At 41.1% G+C, this 25,530-nt stretch overlaps 1 protein-coding gene across 14 annotated transcripts in view; it reads right to left on the bottom strand.

Moving 5' to 3' along the window:
• Positions 1–25,530, bottom strand: part of Zbtb20 (zinc finger and BTB domain containing 20) — an 843,460-nt gene that overhangs the window by 46,041 nt on the left and 771,889 nt on the right. For 12 of the 14 annotated variants that reach the window (XM_008842866.3, XM_029568249.1, XM_029568251.1 and 9 more), the window contains 3 exons: positions 15,334–15,434; positions 7,614–7,777; positions 7,047–7,234 (listed from right to left, as the gene is read on the bottom strand). In XM_008842866.3, the coding sequence (XP_008841088.1) occupies positions 7,047–7,234; positions 7,614–7,624 (199 nt within the window). In that variant the 5' untranslated portion in view covers positions 7,625–7,777; positions 15,334–15,434. The remainder of the gene's footprint in view (positions 1–7,046; positions 7,235–7,613; positions 7,778–15,333; positions 15,435–25,530) is intronic. The other 2 variants (XM_008842872.3, XM_008842874.3) reach the window with 1 other exon arrangement.

Raw genomic sequence — 25,530 nt, forward strand, 5'->3', positions numbered from 1 at the left:
GGGCCTTAAACAATTTATTAAACCCTCGCCAAAAGGGAAAAAAAAAAAAAAAAAAAAAAAAAAAAAAAAGCCTAGTGGATATGGCTCAGTGCCAGAACACTTGCCTAGCATATGCAAGATTCCAGGTTCGATTCTTACTATCAAATGAGAGAAGTTCTTTTGTGATGTGTATTTTTGCCTATTAGGGAGTAACTGAGAGTCTTATTTTATTATTTACTGGGAAAACAAATGTCTCTAAAAGGGGCACACAAATCAGCTTGACTGAATTACAACAGGTGATGGCTACCCAAATACAGACTGTCCCATGATTCAAATGAGCTACATGTGAGAAGGCCTCTGTGAGCTCTGCTTTCTGAAAACGTCATGCTTTCTTGTGCCTCAGTGGGCTACTTCTGGGTCTTCTGTTCCTTCTCTTTTTCCCTTCACACATGGATCTAGTTTCATGTCATCTTTTCTCCAGGACCCTTTCCATGGCCACAGGCTTCTTCCGGGGAGCTCCATCCAACGTCTATGCAGAGTGGAACACGGCCATGCTGTCTGAGTGCTTACCCCCTGACAGGTCAGTAAATGCTTAATATCTAATAACACTGTGAACTCCTGTGGCGAGGCAGGGAGGGAGGGGGATCTTGTGCATGTTTTCATCTCTAATCAGAGCAGAAGACTGGTCCAAAAACAGGGGTCTGATAGCATTTGATCAATGACTAAATTAGAGCCTAAGAAAATGAGTGCACTAACTAATGAGGTAAGAAAGAGCAAAAGCCAGAAACGATTGCATAAGTGACCAGGTTAAGACACCCAGTAAAGCTAGGGCTGAAAGGAAAGTGAAAATTCTCTACATAAGGACAATTTTATAAGAAGAGGTAGATAAGACACAAACCTACAAAAGTGTACTTAAAAAATAAGTGTGACCCTAAACATAAAAACTCTAGAAAACTCTAGAAAATCAGACCAAATTAACAAAACAGAACAGAACAAAATGAAACAAAACAAAAGAACAACAAAACAACTGGCCTTCTAATATATAAATACCAGGCTAAGCACTAAACGCTCTAAATAAGAGGGTAAAAGAGAATAATTCTGAAGAGGTTATATGTCAACCAACAGAGATGGAGAGGTGACTTTTTACAAAGGGAAAGACTATCTTGAAAAGATGAAATCCACACTTAGTTAATGGAAGGGCAGGAAAGCTGTCTAAACTGTTAGCAATGAAAAGATAAACACATAAATCCTTACAAGGATAGAACAGAAAGGAGCACAGGGCACACTGGAGGCAGCCAGAGCACCTACTTATACTGCAGATGCTCTGTTGACTACTTAGCTGATATGGAATTTATTAGAAAATTAATTATCCAAGCCATAGGACAACTGTCTGTAGTTGCTATTCCTTCCCATTTTGGCTGCAAATTAGTGTGACCCCAAAATGTTTTCAGGATTGTCCAACTTGTCCTAAATTCCATAAATAAACTCTTTCAGAGGATGCTGTTTTTTGCCATGTCTCTATTATGGTTCTTCACAGATGGACCATTTTTGTCCTTCCAAAGTCTAAGAATAACTCTTTCAGTTATCAAGACATACCCAAACCCAGTTCAGCTGCTCCTGTGGGATTCAGTGAGTTTAGACACATCTGCTGAGATACATGCACTGGAATCCAAATGAAGCTTTTGTTTGATTACACATTTTGAACATTTATAGAGGTTTTTGGGGGGCCAAAATGTTTTTCATTTTCTTGGCACACCAAACAGAGATCTTCAGTCATAAACACTGCCTTCTGAGCACCTCCAACAGAAATCCAATCTTTTCATATGAACAGGTGCCCCAGGAAGTTTTTGGAAGGTTTTACACTGAATCAGCTTTCTGATTGGAAACTTTCTGAACACACAGTCAAATTTGCCAAAGAGACCTTCAAACTTGCTTGAGCAGTTTTCACTCATGCAGACACACATTCACACTTAGAGACAGCCCAAGTACAGAAAATCAGAGTTCTGTAAAACTGAAGTATCTGTCTTAAAGGTTAAATGCCATATGCAACCAAACTGAGCAAAAAGGAATGCATGACGGGGAAGCAGCAGCAAGCAGTGGGGTCTTCACTGTGTCCCCCAGAAGCCTTACTTCAGAGTTTAAGCCACACACCTTTTCAGTCAAATTTTTCATCTCACACACTTTTGAATATACACCCAAGAATTCATATTTTCAAATACTGTGCCATGGCATATTGCTACTAATTCCTCTCACTCACAAACCTGCTCAGTTATTTTGAGACATTGCCTTCTCCAACACAAATGGGTCAACCAGATTCAAATGCAGAGGAAGAAATCGCATCATTCTTTTAAGTCAGAGGTTGTTTTGCAAAGCCCACCTTTTACCTGATTTCCCTACACCCTTTCCTTCCCAGTTCGAATACAAACTGCAGTCATTAGTGAGTAAAATAGCATTTAAAGTCTGAAACTTAAAAAGTTATTACAAAGTGAAGTCACTCCTCCACTGGGCATGCCTGGAATTCATGGGGAAATCTGCTTTCAAGTAGTTCTTATGGCCCAGGACCAGATGCTCTAAGGTGGCCAGGAACCATTGTCTACAGCGCTTAGCAGATTTCTGGCTCTCTATCAGGGACTAAGAGGTTTACTTGCAGAAATGAATCATTTCCTTCAAAATATCCCTTACCCTATTTACATGCTTGCATATTCCTTCCATTTTGTTTCCCCCTACAGCTTTACTAAGGGAATTAATTATCTAGAAGAACAGGAACATACAGTAAGTACATCTGAGCTCCAGGATGGGACACAGTATGTCATCTATTAGGTCTGGCTAAGACCAGCAGCTGATGCTAAATGGGAAGGAACATGCACCAAATGTTTTTTAATCACAAAGTTAGTAATTAATTGCTCTTTAAAATACATTTTATGCTTCTTTCTGTCTGTGTACATGAAATGCACATTTATTACATGCCAAAAATTACAACATTATGGTTTAAATGTGACTGGCACGGAAGTCCGGAAATCAGAGTTAATGTCCCCACAGCAACTTTAATTCTGTCCGTGTGCACATGTAGAGCTATAATTGTCTTCCGTTTCAGGATAATACATATAGATGGTTTGGGGAGGGATGCTAAAGACCCATATCCTCAACTGTAGTTACAGGAGAGAAACAAAGGATAAAGCCTCTGCTCCTTCCCACAAATGTGGATGAAAACAATGTCCTCACGTCTGTGTTGTGCAATCAGGGAATGAAAGAATCTGCTGTGATACTGCACTCGGCACTCAAGGGGACAGTTTCTGTTGCTGTGGGAACCTGAACTTTGCATTTCCTGACTTGGGGGTAATTAAAATGTCAGCCTTAATGTGGCATTAATGGAGTTTGCCATAAAAATCCTCTTTGTTTTGTTCTCTCAGAAATTGCTTAAAAGTTCAAAATGAGCCAAGTGTACTAAAAATTTAATCATTGGGTCTTGGATGAGTGAAGAAAAGACTTGGGAGAGGGAAGTCCAGACAAGGTGGAGGGCAGGAGACAAGAAAGGAAGAACCACAGTCTCCTCGACAGCAGGCAGCCCCAGCAGTACCATGCTACCTACATAGCTAAACTTAAACCCACCCACACAACAGTTTGGTAATGTGTAAAGGTTAAATTAAAAATAAATAAAAACTGTTAATGCGTAAATGCAGCTTGGCAAAGACATAAAACTGAGACAGTCTGAGGAGTCCAGCGCAAAAAAAACGGAACATAAGTGACCATGGATGTCAGCTTCTGACTAAAGGTACCTCAGTCCAGACGGGTCTACAGCAGAAGTAGAGACAGCCACTAAAGAGAGATATGCTTCCCCCTTCCACGGGAGCCTTATTTGGGGGAAAACAAAATGGAAGAAATATGCAAGTAAAAGTTCTAGTTGCGTCTATCACATGAATATGACTGTGATGTGCTACAGCTTGGTAGTTGTCAGGATAGGCTTTTCATATGGAGAGCTGCGTCTGCTCTACCGACTCCTTAGTCCTGCTTAAGCGCTAAGGGAGAGCTTGGCTCAGTGCACACTCAGCCTGTTTGGTGGATAACTGCTCTGTCAAACACCTAGGGTTTTTACACCCTTTATATTCCCAAACTCATCTTAATGCCTTCCATTATCATCATCTGAATTTGTTTACCATTACATTTTCAGAAATGGTGTAGAGGTGACAAGCTCTGCGGTAATGGTGGAATATTGCTGAAAGGAAATTGTGTTAGTGAGTGCACTGTAAAACAGCACACATTTCAGTGGCAGTATTAACAGTATCATCCCACTAAGGAACGCAGAGCTCAACTGCACTCCTTCTGCTCTTGAATGCTCCTCAGGATCTTTTGCCAAACTGGAAATGGCACAGCAGGTCAGATAGCCAGCTGAGAGTTTAAGGGGTCAGAGTGCTTATCTTTGCTGATTTGTAGCTTGTGTCCTTCACATGCAAAAGCACTGTGGCTTGCCACCCTTACCAGTTCACTTTGTGGGAATGATTTACGTACTGTGTTTTTATAACCCCATCGCCAATGTGAATAGTTGCACATTCCCAAGGTGTCTGTTTATAGCCAGGAATGCCATCTTGGGGTTGAGCATTCTGGCTGCTCATAGTGAAAGCAAACCCACCAACACTTCTCAGTACCCTTGAGTGAAAGCAGGCCAGTCGTCCCTCTAATCTAAGTATCAACATTCTCAGTTTTCTCATCTGTAAATTGGGACGAATCATTCTGACTGACAGGAAGTGGCCATTAAGTCCTGACTAAGAATAATTTTGCTAAGCACATGACAAATAAAAAGGTGCTATAAAAATTCAAGCACTTGTGAAAGCTTGGAACACCACACACTGGTAGAACATTCCTGAAGCTAAAGAGACTAACAAGTCAAGGGCACTATTTTTAAATGCCCCAAATCTGTTCATTTTAAATAGGAACTGAATATTTTACCTTAAAGAAATTAGGCTTTTAAATTAATCTATGGTAAGAATGACATTTGAAAGTTTAAAAAAAAAAAAAAGTCTTCTTGAATGCAAGAAGAGCATCCAAAAATTTTAACAGCTTAAAATAAACTTCTTTCCTGTCTTCTCTCAAGCAACCTCCAAATGGACAGATTTCTGTGAATCTTTCCTAAAAACAATTTTCCTCTAAGTGTAGGCTCAAATCAGGACAAACTACAATCCAAATATGTTTGGAGAGAAGTATAATCAATTTAAACAACAGGTTGGCACAGAGAAGACTTACATATCTTAATGGCAAAATCAAAGTGACTTTCTAGACAGCTGGAGATTAGGTTTCTCCTCCCAGTTTTTTCTCCATCCAACTGTAGTCAGACACCCCACTGAGCTCCACTCTGCAGGCTTCCTTGGGTCTGTGGTGACAACACTGTCCTACTGTTCCTTCTATGCACCCATGCCAGGCTAGTAAGGATAGGAAAGCCTGGCCAGAGGAGGCTTACAGTATAATAAATAGAGTTCAGTGCTTTTTTTCCGACTCAGTAAAGTATTCATTTGGCTGTAGCAGATCTCTGGGCTAGGGCCATTCTATGCAATCGTCACCATAAGGTGTGGCAGAAAGCCAGGTGATGAAGGTGTGCATGCAGAGGCTCCAGGCCCTTCACCACAGGGAAAGGCCACCTTCCTGGTAGGTAGGGACAATGTGCACATGTCTACGGGCAAGGTGCCATATTATTTTCCAGTTCTTCCTGTAATTACTGTTAGGCCGGAGACTTCCAGGCAAGAAAGTCCAAGGATGTGACTATGATGATGGTTCACAGAACACGAGCCCTGTTTTTGTGCCCTTATGTCTCAATAGAAGCCCTGATTGTGGACAGATCACACTGGTCATGGTGATGTGAACCTCACTGCTTCTCTTTCCATTTCCCAGTGACAGCTGGAGTGTGGCCTCAGCCCCAACCCCTGCCCCAGCTCACAAGCCTTCATCTAGAGGCTATGATGGGCAAAGTGAGTGGGGAATGGAATCTCCCAGACCCTGTCACCTCTTCTCCTCCTTAAGAATTTCATATTTGTTCATTGATAAAAGAGATTTAGAAACTCATTTCCTAATTGATAATTTTTTGTCTCTCATTGAGGACCAGGATAAACAGAGTCGCTTTTGGAAAGAAAGCTTTCTTGGTCTATTTTTCTCTAAAGAACATGCCAGATCTTTGCCTGTTACCATATATCCTGTGTGGAGATCAGTTCAGAAGAGTTGCTGGGTATCTTACAGTTAAAATGAACACTCTTTTGGTTTGGTATTGTCAACACATGTGCTTCTCTCTGAAGTATTGGGTTGCATTTGAGAAACAAAAAACAGTCTCCTAACGTGATTTATCAACTTTCTTAAAACAGAATTTAAGAAGTGACTTCCAGATTAGTGAGAAGACGGCAAACATAAACAGCAAAGAAGTGATTCCAATACTGCCGATCTCATTAAGTGCCCATTTTCCAAATTTAGCCCTTAGGCAGTTTTTTTAATTAAAAAATATTTTTAAACTGAATTCTTATTGGCGATGCAAAGTCTGGGTGGCTTCTGAATTCTTGGAAGCCATTCTCCTTTCTTCTGTAAATTTATGCTATCCTTTAACCACTTCAAAATAAATTAAAAAACTGGAAAGACCGAAATTCAGCCAAGTTACATGAGTGTCCAATAACTAATGCAAATCTGACTTGTGTTATGTAATTTCAAAATGGATGTTTCCTGTGCCTCCCTGGCCTTCTGAGGTCCGTATTAGGCTGATCCATTTAGAGATGGTGGAAGTGCTGCTACTCAGAGCAAGAATAATTAGAAAGCAGCGACACAACTTCTTTTTCTGAGTTAATGTTATGAAAGAGAATGTGGTTCATATAATTAATTAGCATATTTGGGCCAAATGGCTGGTTACCTGGCTTTAAAATACACTCTAGCTTTGAAAATATATAGACGTTGGCTGGATCAAAATGGTGGCATGCTACTTTTGGCTACTTTAGAAGACCAAATGCAAACAGCTTGCTCTGAATGCAAAACAGCCAGAACCCAGGGGAGAAGCGCCAGCCAAGGACTGTGAAGACACCATCACCTCGCTGGGTACTCACAATCAGATGACCCGGTGTGAGCGTGAGAGTTTGTCAGTGAATGTGTTGAGTGGATGAGGGCTGGGTCTGGAGACAAAACAGCTTCAAAGTTCAGGCAGGGAAGGCCCGGCTTGGCGCTGGATCCACCCGGCTGAGTAATCTCATTCTCCTCAGATGCCTTCTGGTTTTCAGCTGTCTTGGGTTTCTTCCTGAAAATAAACAAAGGGCCCTTTGAAGGAACTGACTGCATATTTGGGAAAAAGGCATTTTTAGAATCTGTTAAAGATAACTTGATTTTTTTTTTTTTCTGAAGGGGGATGGGAGGGAGTCCAGTATGTCCCTTGTTTTAAAACAAGCTGATTCTTGTTTTTTCCCCTCCAGTAATGGCCTAACTGGGAACACATGAAAGCATATGGGCCAAGCAAACAGCACCACATTTGGACTCTGTTGGCTGTATAAAAAGACCCTGTCCCAGAACTTTAGACAGCTTGAGCTACGTATGGCTGACATTATCCAAGAAAGCATCCCCCCCTCCCCCCCGTTAAAGAGTTTTAACATGGTCTGGAAAAAGTACTAGTGGAGGTTTACCGTTCTAGCATTTGTCAGGAAGCTTAGAGACAGGACCCGTGGAGTAATGGGAAGAACACTGGACTGGGAGTCAGGAGACTTGGGCTACGGTACTAGCTGTGCCTCTAACTTGCTGTGTGGCTTTGGGCACCTCACTTCACCTCTCTGGGCTTCAGTTTCCTCATCTGTAAAATAAAGGGCTTGGATTAGAAGGCCTTAAAGGTTCCTTCCAGCTTTAAGCTTCTATTCATGGAACACATTATGGAATATTCAACTTTCCTATTGTTACTCATTTTACTTTAATGCAACACACAATTTCAAATCATGACCTCTGTCTCCAGGCTGTACAGATGTGAGGGGTAGTGATGAGATGCTTCTAAAGTAGCAAGTGCATGTGATAAGGAAAGCTTAGGTACCAGTAGGTAAGGAAGGCATTACGTAGACTCCACTTCTGTGCTATTCACCCCAGTCTAGAGATTCTCTTTGTTCTTTCACTTAGTGTATGCTCTAGTTTAGGAGTATGGCTAGTGTTTGCCATGTGAGTGAGAGATGGGTGGAAGCAAGTAGAAGTTGTTACTGTTATTTAGGGTAGAGGTTAGGAAGTGAAATAGCTCAGCTATCAGTCAGCTCAGAGTTTATTTCCCCAGGGCAGTGCATTGAGGTTAACTAATAGATCAGATTATAATAAATGGACCCTAGAAAAATGAATTATTAGTCCCTGAACATGTCCCTAGTTTCTGTGGCTTTGTGGGTTTTTTTCCTATCACTATGTAGGCAGTAACCAGAGTGCATTTTTTCATTTTTGGATAGATTATGTGTGGTACATACTTTGTTGTAAGTAGATGTGTCTCCCTGTTCTCCTTGTTTCTATGAGCATGGTTTGGGACTTGTATACAGAGTATTTAGTACTGAAATGTATCATACTGGGTAGTTAAACATGCCCTCGCAGAATATGCTATTATGATTAGTATTTTGTGTTCTTAGTCCAACAGGTTGTGAAATCAAATCTGTTTCTTCAGAGGGCACAAGGCAGAAATAGCATAGTAAAGATTAGAATAGAGGGGAAACTTGCAGATATCTTTCTCAGTGTGGAGAAGGCGAATGCAGAAGAAACAGACTGCGGTGCCTTACCCATTGCTGTACGGGTGGCTGAGGGACTAGCCCTCAAAGCCTGTGTCTACACAGACCCCCAAGGATCTGCTATTCTGGTTTTTCAAACTAAGAGTATTTCCAAGATAAAAGTCTCTAAAGTCCAATTCTTTTTTCCCCTGTGAAAACCAGTGCTTCCTGTAAGGTCCCTGTTTCTAGCAGTATTCTCTGTTGTCAGGCTGGAAATTTCAGGCTCATCACAAACCTTCCTCTGCCTCCTAGCCAGGTCACCAACCAGTCTTGACAATTCTGCTCCCTCTCTATCTTCCCCACCTGTGGCTTTGGGTGCCTCACCTAACTTCTCTGAGGTTCATTTCCATATCTGTAAAATAAAGGCCTTAAAGCCTTCTGCTCCCCACATCACCTTTCCACTTTCTAACCACACTATTGCTCATTGACTTGCTGTTCATCCTTCATGACCCTGGTCCTGCTGCTTTGCATTCACTAGATCCCACATGACCATACTGGCCGATAAAAACATCATATCTGCCCTGCCTTATGTCATGTGTCCCATATATTGGCTACTCTGGAATTTATCATTCCCAGAATGTCCTGGGATCTACATTCTTGGCTCTATACCTTTACTTATTACTCTTGCTTTGAACACCTTTTTCTCATCTCTGCCTGCTAAAATCAAACTTCACACATTAATTTTATAAATATTTAATATATGGCTGTGATTTAGACAATCCTGGTTCCTGTCCTCCCAGAGTGTACTGTGTAGTTCATACTGTAAAGCAGAACAGCTTGTAGAGAATGGCCAATCAAGAGCTGTTTGCTGATGGAATTAAACAGAACTGAAATTAAAGTGTACTTGGAGAATAGTCCCAGCCTGCATCTCAAGTTTCCTTTTCTTTATGCAGTAGTGAAATCTACCTGGACTGGCTTCTTTTTTATTGATCACATGAGAAGTATTCCATAGGAAAGGTTGGTCCTTATAACCCATTTAAATATAGGGACAAGAAACCAATGGCAATTGTCGCCTGGGCAAGTTTCAGACATGTGGCTCAGAAAATTAAAGCTGCTCTCTTTCAAGTACTAGTACACAGGCAGACCACCAAAATGTCCTGACGTTAACTATAAAATTGTATTGTTCTTATCCAGGAGCATATTGTATATGCCCTTGGATATTCTCATCCTAGATTTTCTCTTGCTTCCTGCCTGAAATTCTGCACCCCTCCCCACCTCCAAGATCACTTCTGGAGGCTTCCATGGTACAGGAACACTGCAGGTACCTCTGCAAGAAGGAAATATTCAAAATCAACCTTTCTGACTCACTCCCTCAATTGCTTAGTATCGCTTTATTTATCCTTTTACCATGCTGTTTCCCAGCTGCACAGACAAGAGAACTGCTCACCTTCCTTCGAAGAATTTCGTCTCCCACCTCAACCTCTTTCACAATTCTTTTGGGCTCCTTTTTCTGGAGCCAAGACACATTAACAGATAATACTGGTCTGTCTGACAAGTAAGGTGCTGTTATGTGACCCATCTTTGCAGTTTGTGGTTCATTAAGGAGGAAAGACCAAGCTCTCTTGTAATTAACTGAAAATGCTTTCTTTGGTTGTATGAAAAGGATTGTATAAACATGGTACATCTAAGGACAAGTCTCTACAAGCTTGTGCAGCTTGCACTATTCCCTGAAGCCTTTAGAGGGCAGCAGCACACTGGCTGAGTCCAGGCAGCATTTCAGAGCACAAACTCCTACCAGAACCTTCCTCCTGGTCACCATGCCAAAGGTTGGTTTGCCAAGCTCTCTGGCCTCTCAGTCTCTTTCTTTCTTTTCAAGTTTGTTCTCTTCCTTGCCTTCTGTTCTCTCTCTCTTTCTCTCTCTCTCTCTCTCTCTCTCTCTCTCTCTCTCTCTCGTTCTTTTACTCTGTTAAAATTATTCACTCTGATGAGGTTGCCCCTCAACCAGAAAATGAAAACACCCATGAAAAAGTTACACAAGCAAACAGTAACAAAGAAAGAAACACGGGGTAAAGGGAAAGGGGGTTGGCAGGGGAGAAGGGCTGCAGACCAAGAAGAGGGCAGATGTTCTGTAAATATATGCAAAGCAAAACTGGGTGTATCCTGAACGCTTCCATAGAGAAACAGACCAATCATTGTGTACTTCCTCCCGCCACACTGGTGAAGCTCTGCGTTGGAGAGAGAGAGAGAGAGAGAGAGAGAGAGAGAGAGAGAGAGAGAGGAGAGAGAGAGAAGTGTGGCCTCAGGCAACTGCCTTTCAACGGTCAGCTCTGACATTCTGACTGAACATGTCCCAATTGTCCAAAGAGAACAAAAACATTTTCATCTCCCCACTGTGAACGTTTTTGTTATGAGAAAAAGGCTGCTTCAAGAAATAGGAAGCTGTTCTAAGGTGAAGGGCAGCTGAGTTAGCCAGCAGAACCTTCTGTTTTTTTAACTCTCCCTGTGCTGGCCCTGACAACAAGTTTTGGGCTGAAACCTAGCAGTGAGTAAGGCTGTGCAGGATGTTGGCTCTTCCCTAACTAGACCATATTGTATGTGCAAACCTCAGGCAACTGCCTTTCAACGGTCAGCTCTGACATTCTGACTGAACATGTCCCAATTGTCCAAAGAGAACAAAAACATTTTCATCTCCCCACTGTGAACGTTTTTGTTATGAGAAAAAGGCTGCTTCAAGAAATAGGAAGCTGTTCTAAGGTGAAGGGCAGCTGAGTTAGCCAGCAGAACCTTCTGTTTTTTTAACTCTCCCTGTGCTGGCCCTGACAACAAGTTTTGGGCTGAAACCTAGCAGTGAGTAAGGCTGTGCAGGATGTTGGCTCTTCCCTAACTAGACCATATTGTATGTGCAAAGAAATATGCATTAAAACATATGGATGAGATGTTAGGTATTAAGCATGTTAAATGCATGGAAATTAACCAGATCGATAGCATTTGATGTATATATTTCACACTCCTTTGCACATATTGCACACATACAGTGATGGCAATGCTTTCTGCAACATATGGAAAAATAAATATTTTATCTGTGTGAGCTCTTATCAGTCTCCAGGGTCTGTTGAGAGGTGAGTGCTCTCTTCTATCTCTGTCTCCCAATCCTCTCCCTTCACTGGGGTCCAGCCTTCTCTTGCACATTAACATGCCTTCCACTTATCAGCTGGTTGGATAGGAAAGAATTAGTCAGAACTTCCCTTTGATAAATAATTACTCAGTCACTGGATCAGGATAATTCAGATCAGTGATCCAGCCTTTCTGGAGTGCTAACCATTTCCCTACTCTGCTCCACAACAACAGTGTCTGGAGAAGGGAAGGGGAGGTGGAAAAACCCCCACCTCATGCCCCCAGCAGGGAAGGGAGATCTAAGAAAACTCAGCTCCACCACTTAGTAGCCATGTACCCTAGGCAGGCTATTCTGCCTCTCTGAGTCCCATGTTCTTCATCTGTAAAATGGGAATAAAATGTACAAGCTGTGGGCTGTGGGGAGGAATAACTGAGGCAGGTTGTGATTGGCACAGCACTGGCCCACACAGTAAGTACTCAGTAATGAAGCTCTTTTCACAGCCTCATTGAGCTCTGTGGTTTTCATCCTGTTAGCTATATAGTAAGACGTGTCCTTCATTTTAGTTACCTTTTGAATATCCAGATCAGGGGCAAGGGTAAATGGATTGTTATTATAGCCAGGGGAGAAGGAATGTTCAGATAAGCAATCTCTTCTTCCCACTCTGATCTCACTGCCTTACAACCCCTTTCTGTTCAGGTGCTTGTCATCGCTGAACTCCATTCTTTGGAGTTGAGGGTCAAGCAAACTGTACTTGGCCTGCAGTAGCCCACTGAGCCCCATCACTATGGTCTATTCATGGAAACCAACCTACAGTGCTCTTGCTTATTACGCTTTCTTACAATTTATCCTTTCACAACTCAGCCCAATATTCTCACATTAAAGTGTTTTCATGATTAAAGAATTTTATTATCTCAATCTTTTTTTTTTTTCTTTCTTCTTGGCAAGGCTGACTTACAATGTTTTTCAGTGTATTTCCCCTCACTGTAGTCAGGATCCTGGCAGGAAATAGATGGCACATGGAAACATTTTAAGTGAAGGGAGTTTTGATGAGAAGACTGTGTCCTGAGGCATGGATGAGTCTAAGGGACCCTCAAGGGAAGGGGAAGCACCAGAGACTGACAGCAATGAAAAGCTGTTGAGATAATCTTTAAATCAGTTAAACTGGAGGGTCAGGGAAGGGGCCGTTTTCTGAACAGAGTCAGGATGGCATTGGGGTAGGGGTCTGACTGACTTCTTGTGGTATCCACTCTCATGTTCTTGAAGATGCCTTTTGGCCTAGTTCAAAGGGAGGCTAGAGGACAAATGAGCCTGGAGTATAGTGCTAAGCTGTCTCCTGGGGGTCATGCATTAGGGCAGAAAATAGTTCTGGGATTTTCTCTGAAGGTGGGTGGGATGGCAAGACTCATCAGCATACCTATTGTTTCCCTTTTCCATTTCTTTCACCCTTTTTTTTCCTCTCAATAATACTTTCTGGAAGGAAAAAGCAAAATAAAATACATCAGTTCTCTAAATTTCCATGCACCTATTTTGTCTGTTTGCCATTTATAGAGCAAGAAAACTGAATGTAAGCTCACAAGTGGGGGTTTTGTTTGTGTTCCCTGCTACCAATTCCCAATGCCCAGAATAGTGCCTGGCACACAGTGAATGCTCAGCAAACTGTAGTGGATTGAGTAGATACATTCATCTCTGCTGTGCCAGATACTATATATATATATATCATCTCATTTAATTATCACAACAGTGTGGGCAAGTAGGCAAGGCTTGTGTGCAGGAGCATGTGTGCAGGTAATCTGGGAAAACAGAACACTGTTCCTACCCTAACCCTCAACTTTGAGACCAGAGACAGAACATTAGCAACCTACAGGAAGGGGCACATTTTTGCAAATACTTCACCTTTTTTATATATTTCCCATCTTAATGGTTCTTGTACAAGTTTTATTGTCATTTCTCTTCTGTATGCACTAAACAGCTTCTCAACATCAAAGACTACAAGGGTTACAACCCCATCTACCCATTCTCCACGGCTGAAGAGAAGGGGAAATACTTTCTACAGCAGAAGCATGTGCCCATTTGTGGATCTGTTTGCAGTTTCCAAGGAATATCAGAGCCCATTTCTTAGGTCTAGGTCAAGGTTCTCTGAGGTACAGTGGGGTTAAGTGTCAAAGAATACACAAACCTTGATATCATTCTGTGTCTTAGCATGGCTGTGCTACTGATATCAGCATAATTACTCTGCGATGAAGAAAATTCAGAAAACTCTTCAGAAGTGAGGATTTCTAAGGGACTCCTTGCACTTAAGGATAAATTATGCAAGTAGGCTCCAGCATGAGTATGGACTGAAGAAACAAGTTTTGGCCTTCTTTCATGTCTTTAGTCCCCAGTCCCTCAATGTCCTTCATTCTGCAGGATACAAGGACATTTCCTACGCCCATGTTGACCAGACAAGCCTGCCTGTCACCTACATACCAGTTATCATCAATTACTATCCAGGAGACTGAAAGCATTAGAGGTAAAAAGTGTCTCAAAATAAAAGAGAGCTTCATTTCTTTGGGTCTGATGTATGCCAGAGCAGCTAAAGACATAAGGAGATATGAATGCGAACCTCCTACCCAAAGCCTAAGGGGAAGTGTTAGCCTCACAGGTTTAGCGCTTTCCAGTAACAGAGACTTCTGTAAAACATCATCCCCTTACCTGCCTCATACCATACAGTAAAACTTGCAAGAATAACAATTAGAATGATATTTCATTTAAAATACATAACTCAGTTATTTTGCATGCATAGCTTCTAAACTATGCAAAATTTTGCCATTTCTTAGTGGAAAAAAAGCACATATTCATCTATTAGTTTTAACAATGATTAGTTAATCAATCTTTCATTATTTTCCTGTAGATATTGGTTCTCCTCCCCTGCCTTATTTCTGTATACTTACATTACTTAGTATTACAGAAATGCCTGATGTGGAAGAAACCAAATCAACTACACAGAGCCATGTATATAAAGGTCAGAGCAGAGCTGCCATGATGGCCTGGAGATGTGGTGGAAGGAGTCCGCGTTGGCCTTGGCTCCTTATAGTTGCAAGGAGGCAACAGAAGCAGGTGCAGCCCAGAGTCAGGTAGACAGGCAAGCTAAGCCGCTTCAGATTTGACCAGGGTGACATGACGTGACAAGCAACTGTGTAATTCAACAGAGTGGTACATGATGAACAGCAAACACAGGAAGAGGAACTTCCACCATTCTGGAAAGTGACACAGATCACCAAGCAGAACAGCTCTAGTCCCTGCAAGGTATGCAGAGATCCAGCATGGTATAGTTACCAAGAGAGGGGAGAAGGCACTTACTTCCTAGGCACACGTGCACATGTGCTTGGAGTTGAAAATTGCTGTGGGCATTGTGACTGATCACCTTTGCTATATCTAAGAGATGAAGTTATGTGAAATTTTATCTGCTTTTACAACTGTGTGGTTTATCATCATCATTGTCGTCGTCATCCTTGTCATCATCATCACCACCATTACTTATTAAACAATGTGAACTAAGAACACTCATTAGAGACATAACATACTTACAGTAGTTTCCAAATAAACGGTGTCACTCTTCAGGTAAATCACTCCAAGGCTTGAGACTAGTGCAGATGTTCATTGGGGCAGGGGACAGAGAGTGGCTGCATCTAGCATAGACAAAACAACAAATACAAACAAGGTCATTAAATGAGTAGGGCCTTGGCTATTGTAGTCCACCCCCCCCCTTCTTTTTTGTGGAGAGAGATGAACTGTGGAAGTTGACTGAGAGGCTGCTGGTTCTGCATCTTTGTTCCAGAGGGTTGCATGACAGGGGAGGGGCTGCTTTCAGTGTTCTAACTGCTGGTGTGGTCTGAGACATCAAAAGTATCCTGTCAGTGCAGATGGAGTGGGTTTTGGAAGCCGAGTAGGAGTTGGAGTAAAGGAAGTGGGGACAGCATCTTTCAATATTGGCTTAGCCAATTCTGATGTTTTCCATTTATTGATTATTAGCCGACAAAAATTATACATACTTGAGGCATATAACAATATTTTGATATATGTATACATTGTGGGATGGAGAAATCGAGTTATTCAGCATATGTTTTACATCACATATTTATCTGTTTTGTGGTGAGGATTCTTTTTTTTTTTTTTAATTAGAGTTTAAAAGAAAAACACCCCAGGGCAGGCAGCTGTAAATCTCGGCAGCTGCCAGAGGAGGAGAATGGAAGAGAGAAGAAGTAATCTCTGAACTACTTACTACTCCTTGCTAAATAAAAATTTGTGTCCTTTGACTAGCATCTCCTTAGCCTCTGCCAATATGTATTCAGCTCTTGTGGTTCTCTATGTAAGTAAGGTCATGATATATTTATCTTTCTGTGCCTGAATGTCTTTCAGATTCATCCCTCCTGTGGCAAATGACAGGACTTCTTTTGAAGGGCTGAATAGTATTCCTCAAATGTAGTATGTATATTACATTTCTGGCAATTTTGATTCCCTTCTGTCTCTCCCTCTCTGTTGCTCAGTCATTACTTATTCTAAACACACCCACTAGTTTGAATTCTTGCCTTCTCTCTGCTTTCCCTCACAGTCTCCACTTCCTTCCTTATCTGCTACCCACAGGGCGGTTCAGCCTGAGGGGCTATAGATTAGGATCTGTCTCAGGGCCTTTCCAACTAAGCCCTATCACATTGGCCATCAGGCTCCTGGACCACACTGTTCCTGAAGCTTGCCTCCCTTTGCAATCAGACATTGCATTATTCTGACATTCCCCTACCTCCTTAGACATTCCTTAATAGAGACATTCCTTAGGATTCTCCCCTCCGGCTCTGTCTAGGAAAATCTGTGACTTCTATAGGCACTTCTCCAGAGCACCTACAAGGCTAGCTCTAGTTCCTGCTTATCTGAATGCCAGACCCACATTCAATACTGGCTGGTGACTAGTACCTTCATTTGTTTATATACATCTACAAGGCACCTAGAAAACATGGATACTTCAGGGTCTCTTACTCTGAGAAGCTTTTAACTCCATCACATATCACAGGCTCTTCTAAGTCAGAGAGTTTAAAAGACGTCACTGCCTCTTCCTCAAAGTCAGTGCTTCCTCCAGCTTTCTTACCCTCCACTGGTGCCATCTCTACCCTGTTCCTTGGGTCTACAGTTGAGACGTTATCTTTAATGATTTTTCTTCCATATCCAATCAGCTGCCAAACCCTCTGGTTTTTGCTCTGGCCATCTGCCTTGAATTTATGTGTTTTCTGTACTCAACAGTATTATCACTTTGCCACCAGCTGCTAGAACTTCTAAGAACATCTCCTGGCTGCCCTTTTTCTTCTGGTTTTTCTTTACCTTTATGTTTATCCTTTGTATCAACATTACATTAGTTTCCTAAAGTGCAAGCCTAAACACATTCCTCCTTTGCTCAAAACCTTCTTTGTTTACTGTATTAAATTTAAACTTCTCGACTTGACATTTGAGGATGTTATAATGTGGCCCTAGTCCAATTTTCTATTCTTCTCCCTACAGTCAATACGCCAGCAAAGTCCCACTCTTTTCCTGTGTCTACATATAAATTCTTTAAAAATTTTTTAAATTGAGCTGGGTGTGGTGGTGCATGCCTTTAATCCCAGCACTCAGGAAGCAGAGGCAGGTGGATCTCTCAATTCAAAGCCAGCCTGGTCTACACAGCGAGTTCCAGGACAGCTGGGGCTACAGGGAAGCCCTTTCTCAAAAAAACCAAAAAAAAAAAAAAAATTTTTTTTTTCAATTGAATTTTTGAGAATTTCATATAATACATCTTGATCATATTTAGAACCCCTCCCCGCCTACCCCCTCTCCAGATTTCAGGCATTTGGTTATATATGCTAAAGCCTATTGAGCCAAGTTTTTGTTTCCAAATGTCCATTGGTGTGAGTCCATCATCCATCCACTTGAGCCTAGTCAACTTATTTAGCATCACTCCCTCAAAGAAAACCAACTCTCTCTTTTTCCCAGTAGTCATCAGTTGCCAATAGTTCCTCAGCTACAGTTGGGGCATATAACTTCTTTATAGGCCAGTAAATGCCACCCCATTTAGGAAGCATTTCCCAAAGGAATGTCCTGGAATCCCCAACTTGCATGACTCCCTAGACACACTCTACAGACTCCACTGACCATTTGTATCATGTGTCCTCCCCCTCCCAGAAAGCAGAGACCATTTTAATTCTGTGTACTACTAGGGCTCAGAAAGCAATACCCCAATGTGAAGGTTTCAGATGCAGCCTAAGAAGCCAACTTTCTCTCTGACCTCCTGTTTCCTTTTCTCCCTGAGGCAAACCATAGACACTAGAGATTCTCTCCTGAAAGGCAGGAGATGGAAATTAGAACCTCCTTTCCCAAAAGCAGGTCATGAAGCTTAAAGATATTACTCTAACAGTGCCTTTCTGTGTAGAAACTGGTCATAAACAAATTTTCTGACATACCTTGTTTGGTAGTAGATTGAAAGACCCCTGATTAAGAAAGGGTCCTGTCCATACCCAGGTGGAAGGAATGCTGCACAGGGCGGCCAACAAGAATCTGAACAGACAGGCCTTGCTAGGTTTCTGCACTCTGTCCACTACCATTAGGTCACACTCCTTTTGTCCAATCATATTTATACACACCTATCCATTCCTCATCAAACTTAAACATGGACAGTTCACCCTGAACCTTTGGGTCTTCATTCTGAAGTTTCTCCTGTCAGGTAGAACTATGGTCACATAAGTTTCTTATGCTTTTATTGTGTGAACTTCTCTTTGGTTATAGGGGTGTTGGCAATGCTTCTTTATGATGTGTGGAACATGGATCACTTTTTCTTGCCTCTGTAGTACAATGTCTTGCATACAAATTTGTGTCCAGCTAATATTGGTTGAACTGAACTCCAAAAGAAAAAATAATCTTGCTTAGAATTACAGAAACTGCGGATGAATTAGAAAGGACCTTAAAGTTCATCTACTCTAGTGCCCTCATTTTCAGATGAAAAGATTAAGGAAAATGACTTGCTCAAGGTCATATCCTTGTTAGTATCTAATCAAGGTTAACTAATATAAAAGGTCATGTGTCTTTAACTATCTCTCAGCATTTGATTAATGTCAATAGGCCAAGAAGACCACCAAGAGTGACCAAACTGGAGACAGGGAGAGATTGAGGGGATACCATGTTCCAAAAATAACAATCTCTTTCACTTATTTGCTTCTACAAATTGAACAAGTAAATATCATTTCATAGTTAAATGATGTCTTAAAATGAGGGTGGATCAAAAAAAGGGAAAATTTTCTTGTATTATCAGCAGAAATAATGACAATACTGAATATGCCACTGGAGTGCTAAACTCAGGCTGGCCCTTGGAATAAGGCTTCTCACACTTTGGAAAGGATGTGGCTTCAGCTTCAGTTCTTGCTGAAAACAGGCTGCAGTAATTCTATGGTTAAGTCTTTCTATATTAACACTTCTTTTTCTAGCTAACTTTAACCACTATTCATGGACTATATTAAAATATCCTTAAATTTTTCACTTATTTTTCTCCTTATTTAGCTACTTACTTACAGAAATGTACAGACAACTGCCCCAAGTCTGTTCTAATTTTCTTAACTTATTCTCTTCCAGTGATAGAAGAAACATTGGTTGTTCAATTTTTTGTCTTTCTCTTCAAACAGAATCATTGTCTTTCACCCCAAAATGAAAAGCTCAACAAAATATACTTTGGGATAGTGGTGCTTACCACAGTGAGGAAAACAGACCTTCCAGGGGAAGTCAGCTCTTTTTCCTTGGTCAGAAAAGCTTCCTCTTAAATGTTAGCCTAGCCTAGGGTACCACAAGCCCTCATCTATATCTCCTGGGTGAGTCTCTCCCAGGTGAGCATTCAGCTCACTGTCACCCAGCAGAGGAAAAAGTCCATAGTACTGATAAGGTCTTTCTGGCTGGTATGGTGGAGCTGTGCTGTGCATTGAGATGTCTACCTCAGCAGCTGCATAAACAGCAAAATGGGCTCAAAGGCTCTCCATTGTTCTTTCAAACCCATCATATAGCTAGATCAACATTTTACCTGACTGAACTTTCTCCTTTTTTATCTCCTGGCAGCTACATTAAAATGATACAAGAAATCACTGATCGATATTCTCCTACATGGCAGTGAACAATGACCTGGCAACATACAAAGATTTTCTGTGTAATTAGATAATTACATGCACAGTATATACAATAGTTTACACTTAAAATCAGCATTTTATAATTAAATAAGGCCACAGTCTTCCTGTCCTTTAGTCAAACCTTCTCTTTCAGCCCCGTATCCGGTTGCACTATCTTCCTACCATTTTTTGGCAAACTATCACCTACCCTCATCTCATTTTTTCCCCTCTGGCCTTAGCACACACCTGAACATCTACTAATCAGAGCTACTGCAGGGTATGCCATGTTTTATTGTTAAAGGGTAGTTATACTCTGAAAAATACTTAGTGAAAATGGCTTCATGGGGTTTCACATTTATTCCCCTTTAATCACTTCTATGTCTGGTGTACTAAGTTTTTAAGTCAAAAGGTAATTCTGATGGGCTGCTGGTGCTACAAATTCCACTCAGAATCTGGAAATCCAGCTGTTTTCTCTGTCTCTTATATCACACTGTAATAAAGAATCTGCTCTTAGAACGCAGCAAGTTTCTTGATGGTGTCAGAGGCAGAACAGACAAAGGGTCACTTCTCTTCAGCATGCTGCATTGTTTGTGTCTCTGTAGATCTATCTTGGAAGCCCTTTAAGATCAGAGCTGATATGTAACAACACATAGCCACATATCACTGTGAGGAACTGTCTGCTGAGGTCTTACTCCACTATAGCTTTTCCCACCCATTCCTTAGAAATCACCAAATCATTCTAAAATGGGAGGCACTTTCAGGATTAAAGCTTACAAAAAAGACAGTGAAAATAATAGCTATTTGTTGGATGTCTAAATTTTATCAGGGACCACATTAAGCATTTTTTTTTATGTGAAAAAAATTCTCATTTAACCCTCACAGCCAGGCTGATTAATATACTTGTTGTACAGAGGGGAAAAAAATGACTCAGTGAGATCATGGAACCAGTCCATGGTTAGAAAGCTTGAGGATAGTGAGGAAAGAATCTGAACCCATGTCTTTCTGACTCCACATCTATGTTTTTTCACTATGCAACTGTTCCAACGTAATACAGGCCATTGCTGATTCCTGATATGATCTCAGCACAAGGAAGATATTCTGGTTGTTTCCACAAGAGTCCAGAGCCATGGAAAGATTTGGGAGTGTAGACCTCAGGGAAAGGAACTATTCTTTTTTTTTTTTAATTTTTAAAAAGTATTTTATTTATTATTTTTATTTTATGTGTATGTGTGTGTTGCCTGCATGTTGGTAAGTGCAGTCATGTCGTGCAGTGCCCATGGAGGACAGAAGAGGCTGTGAGAGCCCCTGGAACTGGAGTTATGGACAGTTGTTAGCTGCCTGTGGGTCCTGGGATTCGAACCTGGGTCTTCTGCAAGAACAGCCAGTGTTCTTAACTGCTGAGCCATCTCTCCAGCCCAGAAAGGAACGATTCTTGAAACTCTCAGTAAGCATAGCTCCTTCCTCCTTCCTTTCTAATTAAAGATGGGAATGCCATATATCAGTCTTAAGTTCTAATGAGTAAATGAATCACCCAGGATTTCTGATTCAACATGTCTAGGTAGAGCATGCAATTCTGCATTTCAGCAAGCTCCCAAGTGATGCTGATGCTACTGGTCTAGGGACCACACATCTTAAGCCTGACACTGTTCTTCCTTCTGGACTTTTTTTCGAAGGAACAGTTTATCTGAATAGTGTGGCTTCTGATTCTGGGTCAGTTTGTCAGGTCATTGGGCATTAGACAGAATTCAAGGAGTTTCTGGCATCGAGCATATTGTGAAGAACAACAACAAAAATTGTTTCTAGACTCCCCCTGGACTTCCCCCAACTTTTCAAAATTCAAAATGGTAATGTCTCAAATATGCCAAGTTCCTATTGTTTTTACATTATTATTATTTTTAACAATAATTATCTGGTAATAATTCAAATAACACCTTTCCTCTGAGAAATTCAATGAGCTTTACTAACCTTAATTGTCTAACAGCAATTCCCAGGTGTAGAAAAAGCTGTCTCAAAGATCACAGCAAATTTAAAATTGTTCCACTTGCCTCATTTCTTTGCTCTAAATACCATGGTGAGTTAGTGATAAGGGGTTACTAATTGGCAAAGACCCTCTATCTCCTAATTTGAAGCACAAGAGATTTCATAACATAAAGGTAAATGTAAGAAAAAAATAGCCAGTAACAAAGTGATTGTGAAGGAAAAAAAAAAAGAGTTCAAAGGAGGATGATGAAGAGAAAGGAATGTAAATTATAGAACTGGCTAGATGACCTTAGGTAAGTCATTTAACATCTAGGTGGCTGTTTTTTCTATTTGTATAGAGGAGTAGAGTATATATATATATATATTTTTTCTTGTCTTTTTGAGACAGGGTCTCCCTGTAGCCCCAGCTGTCCTGGAACTCACTATGTAGACCAGGCTGGCCTTGAACTCACAGAGATCCACCTGCCTCTGCCTCCCAAGTGCTGCTGGGATTAAAGGCATGCACGACCACGCCCAGCAGATTTTATAATTTTAAGGTCCCTTAAAATTCTAACAGTCCCCTGAAAAGAAATAAATGTAGAAATTATAGAGCTCATCAACCTGTTAAACCATTAAACCTGTTAAAGAAATCTATTTGACTTTTAACTTTTAACTAATTACCTGAAATGAATCCCCAAGTCTGTAGCACTAATCCCACCTGTCTGGAAACTGGTGAAAAACCATTTAATGAATAAAGCACTAAAAGCATCATGGCCAGACAGACAACTCAGGAACATCATCTTCAGCTTCCTGATGCTGTTAAGAACTATTTCATGTTTAAAATTTTATCTCCTTAATTAACCACTAGTTAATACCCATGTCCAGAATACCTCTGATGGCTTAAAGACCCCTGGGATGGCCCTGCCAACAGAAAGTGGAATCATAGTCCAACTGTTTGTCACAATAAATGTGTATTAATTTTCTCCATAGAGCCCTCTTTATTTTTTTTTTTTTTTTTTTTGACAATTCACTAACTCTCTTAATAAGAGTTGCACATCCCCAAAGCCTTAGCATTTCAGGTAGTTGATTCTAATTTAAAATAAGAGATCTTTGGGATCAGGAAATAAATAATGGCATGATGATTTTCTGGTTTTGTTGAGCAGCTGGTGACAGGACACCCTGATCCCATCCATCCCCACCTCAGTCATTTTATACTGTAATCTTCCTGTCCAGAAGTCCTGGTTGTAGTCACTTAAAAAATCTATAATAAGGTGCATGATTTATGGCCCAGCATGTCATTTGGTATTATTGGTTTTTATACTTTACCTCTTGCATTATGTTTTCTGGACTAACCATTTCATTTTGTGGCTAAATGGAAAAACAGGTACTTGGAAACATCATAGTGGTTATCCCAGATAACAAATTCAAAGTGAATGCCACTTTCCCTTTTCTGTTCCCCTCACCTCAGTGATAATATTGGCTGCCACTGGCTATGTGCTTATTACATGTTAGACACTGTACTTCTTCATTGATTGCTTAACTTTACTTTTAACAACTACTCTTTGATGATATGATATTCCTATTTTATATAGGGAGAAGAAATGTGAAACTTTTAGGGAAGGTACAGTTGTTAGCCATAGGCCACGAAGCCAGAGGGCAGTAAAACAAGATGTAAGGTCAGACTTTAAGTACAACGCCCTAGTGTGAAGCCCTTTAGGCACTTAAAGTGACCTTCCATTCTTCTTCATTTGTGGTCCTTAGCACAGGCTTAAGCTTAAATCTCTATCATGGGCCTCTAATACCTTCTTTTGTACTTTTTGTATTTTCTTAAAACCTACACTTGATTCATGCCTTCCCATATTTTAATACTTAAATCTAAAACATCACCACTACAGCCCCCATGCCCCTTGCTGGGGATTGAACCCCAGGCCTCTGGCATGCTAGAAAAGTGCTCTACCACTGAGCCACAGTTCAGGCCACCACCTCTTTCCAATAGACCTTCAGTACCCTTCTTCAGCTCCTACTTGGTCCTCACCCTCATTTTCTATTATTCCTTTGAGGCCTCACATGTAGCTTCACTGTTTCATGCTCAGCTTTGAGCTCACCTTCCCTAATGCCTAAAGAGCTTTCTCTTCACTTGGTTATTAGCTGGTCCCTGCTGATTTTACCAGATGTCTGTTCAGTCTGACTTCACCCCATCATCAACCATTTCAGTTCTGTCTTTCAGATTTCCTTTCTTTCCCAACTTTGTATGTGCAGGGCTTCCTTTCATTTCTTCACCCATGAATCCTGATTACCGCTTCTCATTCCTGTCCACTCTCAGTGCAAAGTCCTACATGTGCGGCACAGCTGTCTGGGCCCCCACTCTTGCTCACTGTTTCCAAGTGCAAGCCTACATATGTCTGACTTTATAAAGCCCTGTTTACTCTGTTTTCTTTTTCAGTTGAGGGGCTTGCCTCCTACTTTAGTAACAGATCTGTGCCATGCAGTGCGGGAAGTTTATTGGCTCTCATTTCCTCCTTTAGTATGAATTTTCATTCTTCACGATGGAGCTATCCTTTCTTGTACTCCCTTCTTTTCCCAGAAGTTCTCCCCAGTTCTGATCTATCGTCTCCAGGGGTTTCATCAGTGATATGCCTCCGCAGTCGATGGGTATATCCATTCCTAAGCATTGATTGGCACAACATAACTTCTTGCTCTGTTTTCAATTCTTGCTCTTCAGTATCTTTCAGATGCTCTATCTCATATAGGATACTAGAACCCTACGAAGCATCTTAACAAAACTTTTTTTGGGGTCAAATACATTTAGGAAACATTTAGAATGTTTCATTCCCTTATGCAGATAAAGACTTACAGGTGCTGAAGACCCCATGTTTGTCTAACTGTAATTACAGATTCCTTTCTATTTCCTTTTTAATGGAACAGTTATTTACCTCTGAAAATGCTTGGAGGGAAAGTTTGGGAAAGCTTTTTTGCCTATGCACTAAATTCGCTGAAACTACATCAGATAAAGCCTCTCAAATTTCCTTTCCCTCAATACCCCATTTAGTATAAACCAGTTCACTTTGGGGTGTCAGAAAAAGATAAGTGCATTTGTATCCCCAGGCTTCTGAAGATATTATTTTGGGTGCAATAGAGTATCATTTTCATCACTTTTTTTTTGGACCCAGAATTTTCTTCCCTTTTGGACCCATATGAAGTGATGTGTACCTTATGAAGGGATTTTGTTGTAACGCTCTTGGCTGATATTGGCCTAATACTGACTTAGCACTTAGATGAACAGCTATAGTTGACTGCCTGTTTTCTATATCACTTAGGAGTATGTCCTTTAGGGGCACAACCCTTGTCTCAAACATTACAGAAACACTATCACCCAGTGCATGTCTTTGTATACAGTAGGATGCTCTAACCATGTATTAGTTACTGTAGATTTTGGGGCATGACAAAGCAAACAGTATTTCTGTAGTGGGCAGTTTAGGATGGTGAAGGCCCAGGTAGAATGTACCACTACGTCATTGGGAATAAACACCACCCATCACCACTGCCATCACCTCCACCAGTGCCACCATGTATCTCTCAGGCAGTGAACAAAGGGCAGACCTAGATGAGCAAAGGCCACTCTGTTCTTGGGTAAAAGGAATAATCTGCCTGAGTTGACTCC

The sequence above is a fragment of the Nannospalax galili genome, unplaced genomic scaffold (assembly GCF_000622305.1).
Source record: "Nannospalax galili isolate Female #2095 unplaced genomic scaffold, S.galili_v1.0 scaffold18, whole genome shotgun sequence".
NCBI classification, from domain to species: domain Eukaryota; kingdom Metazoa; phylum Chordata; class Mammalia; order Rodentia; family Spalacidae; genus Nannospalax; species Nannospalax galili.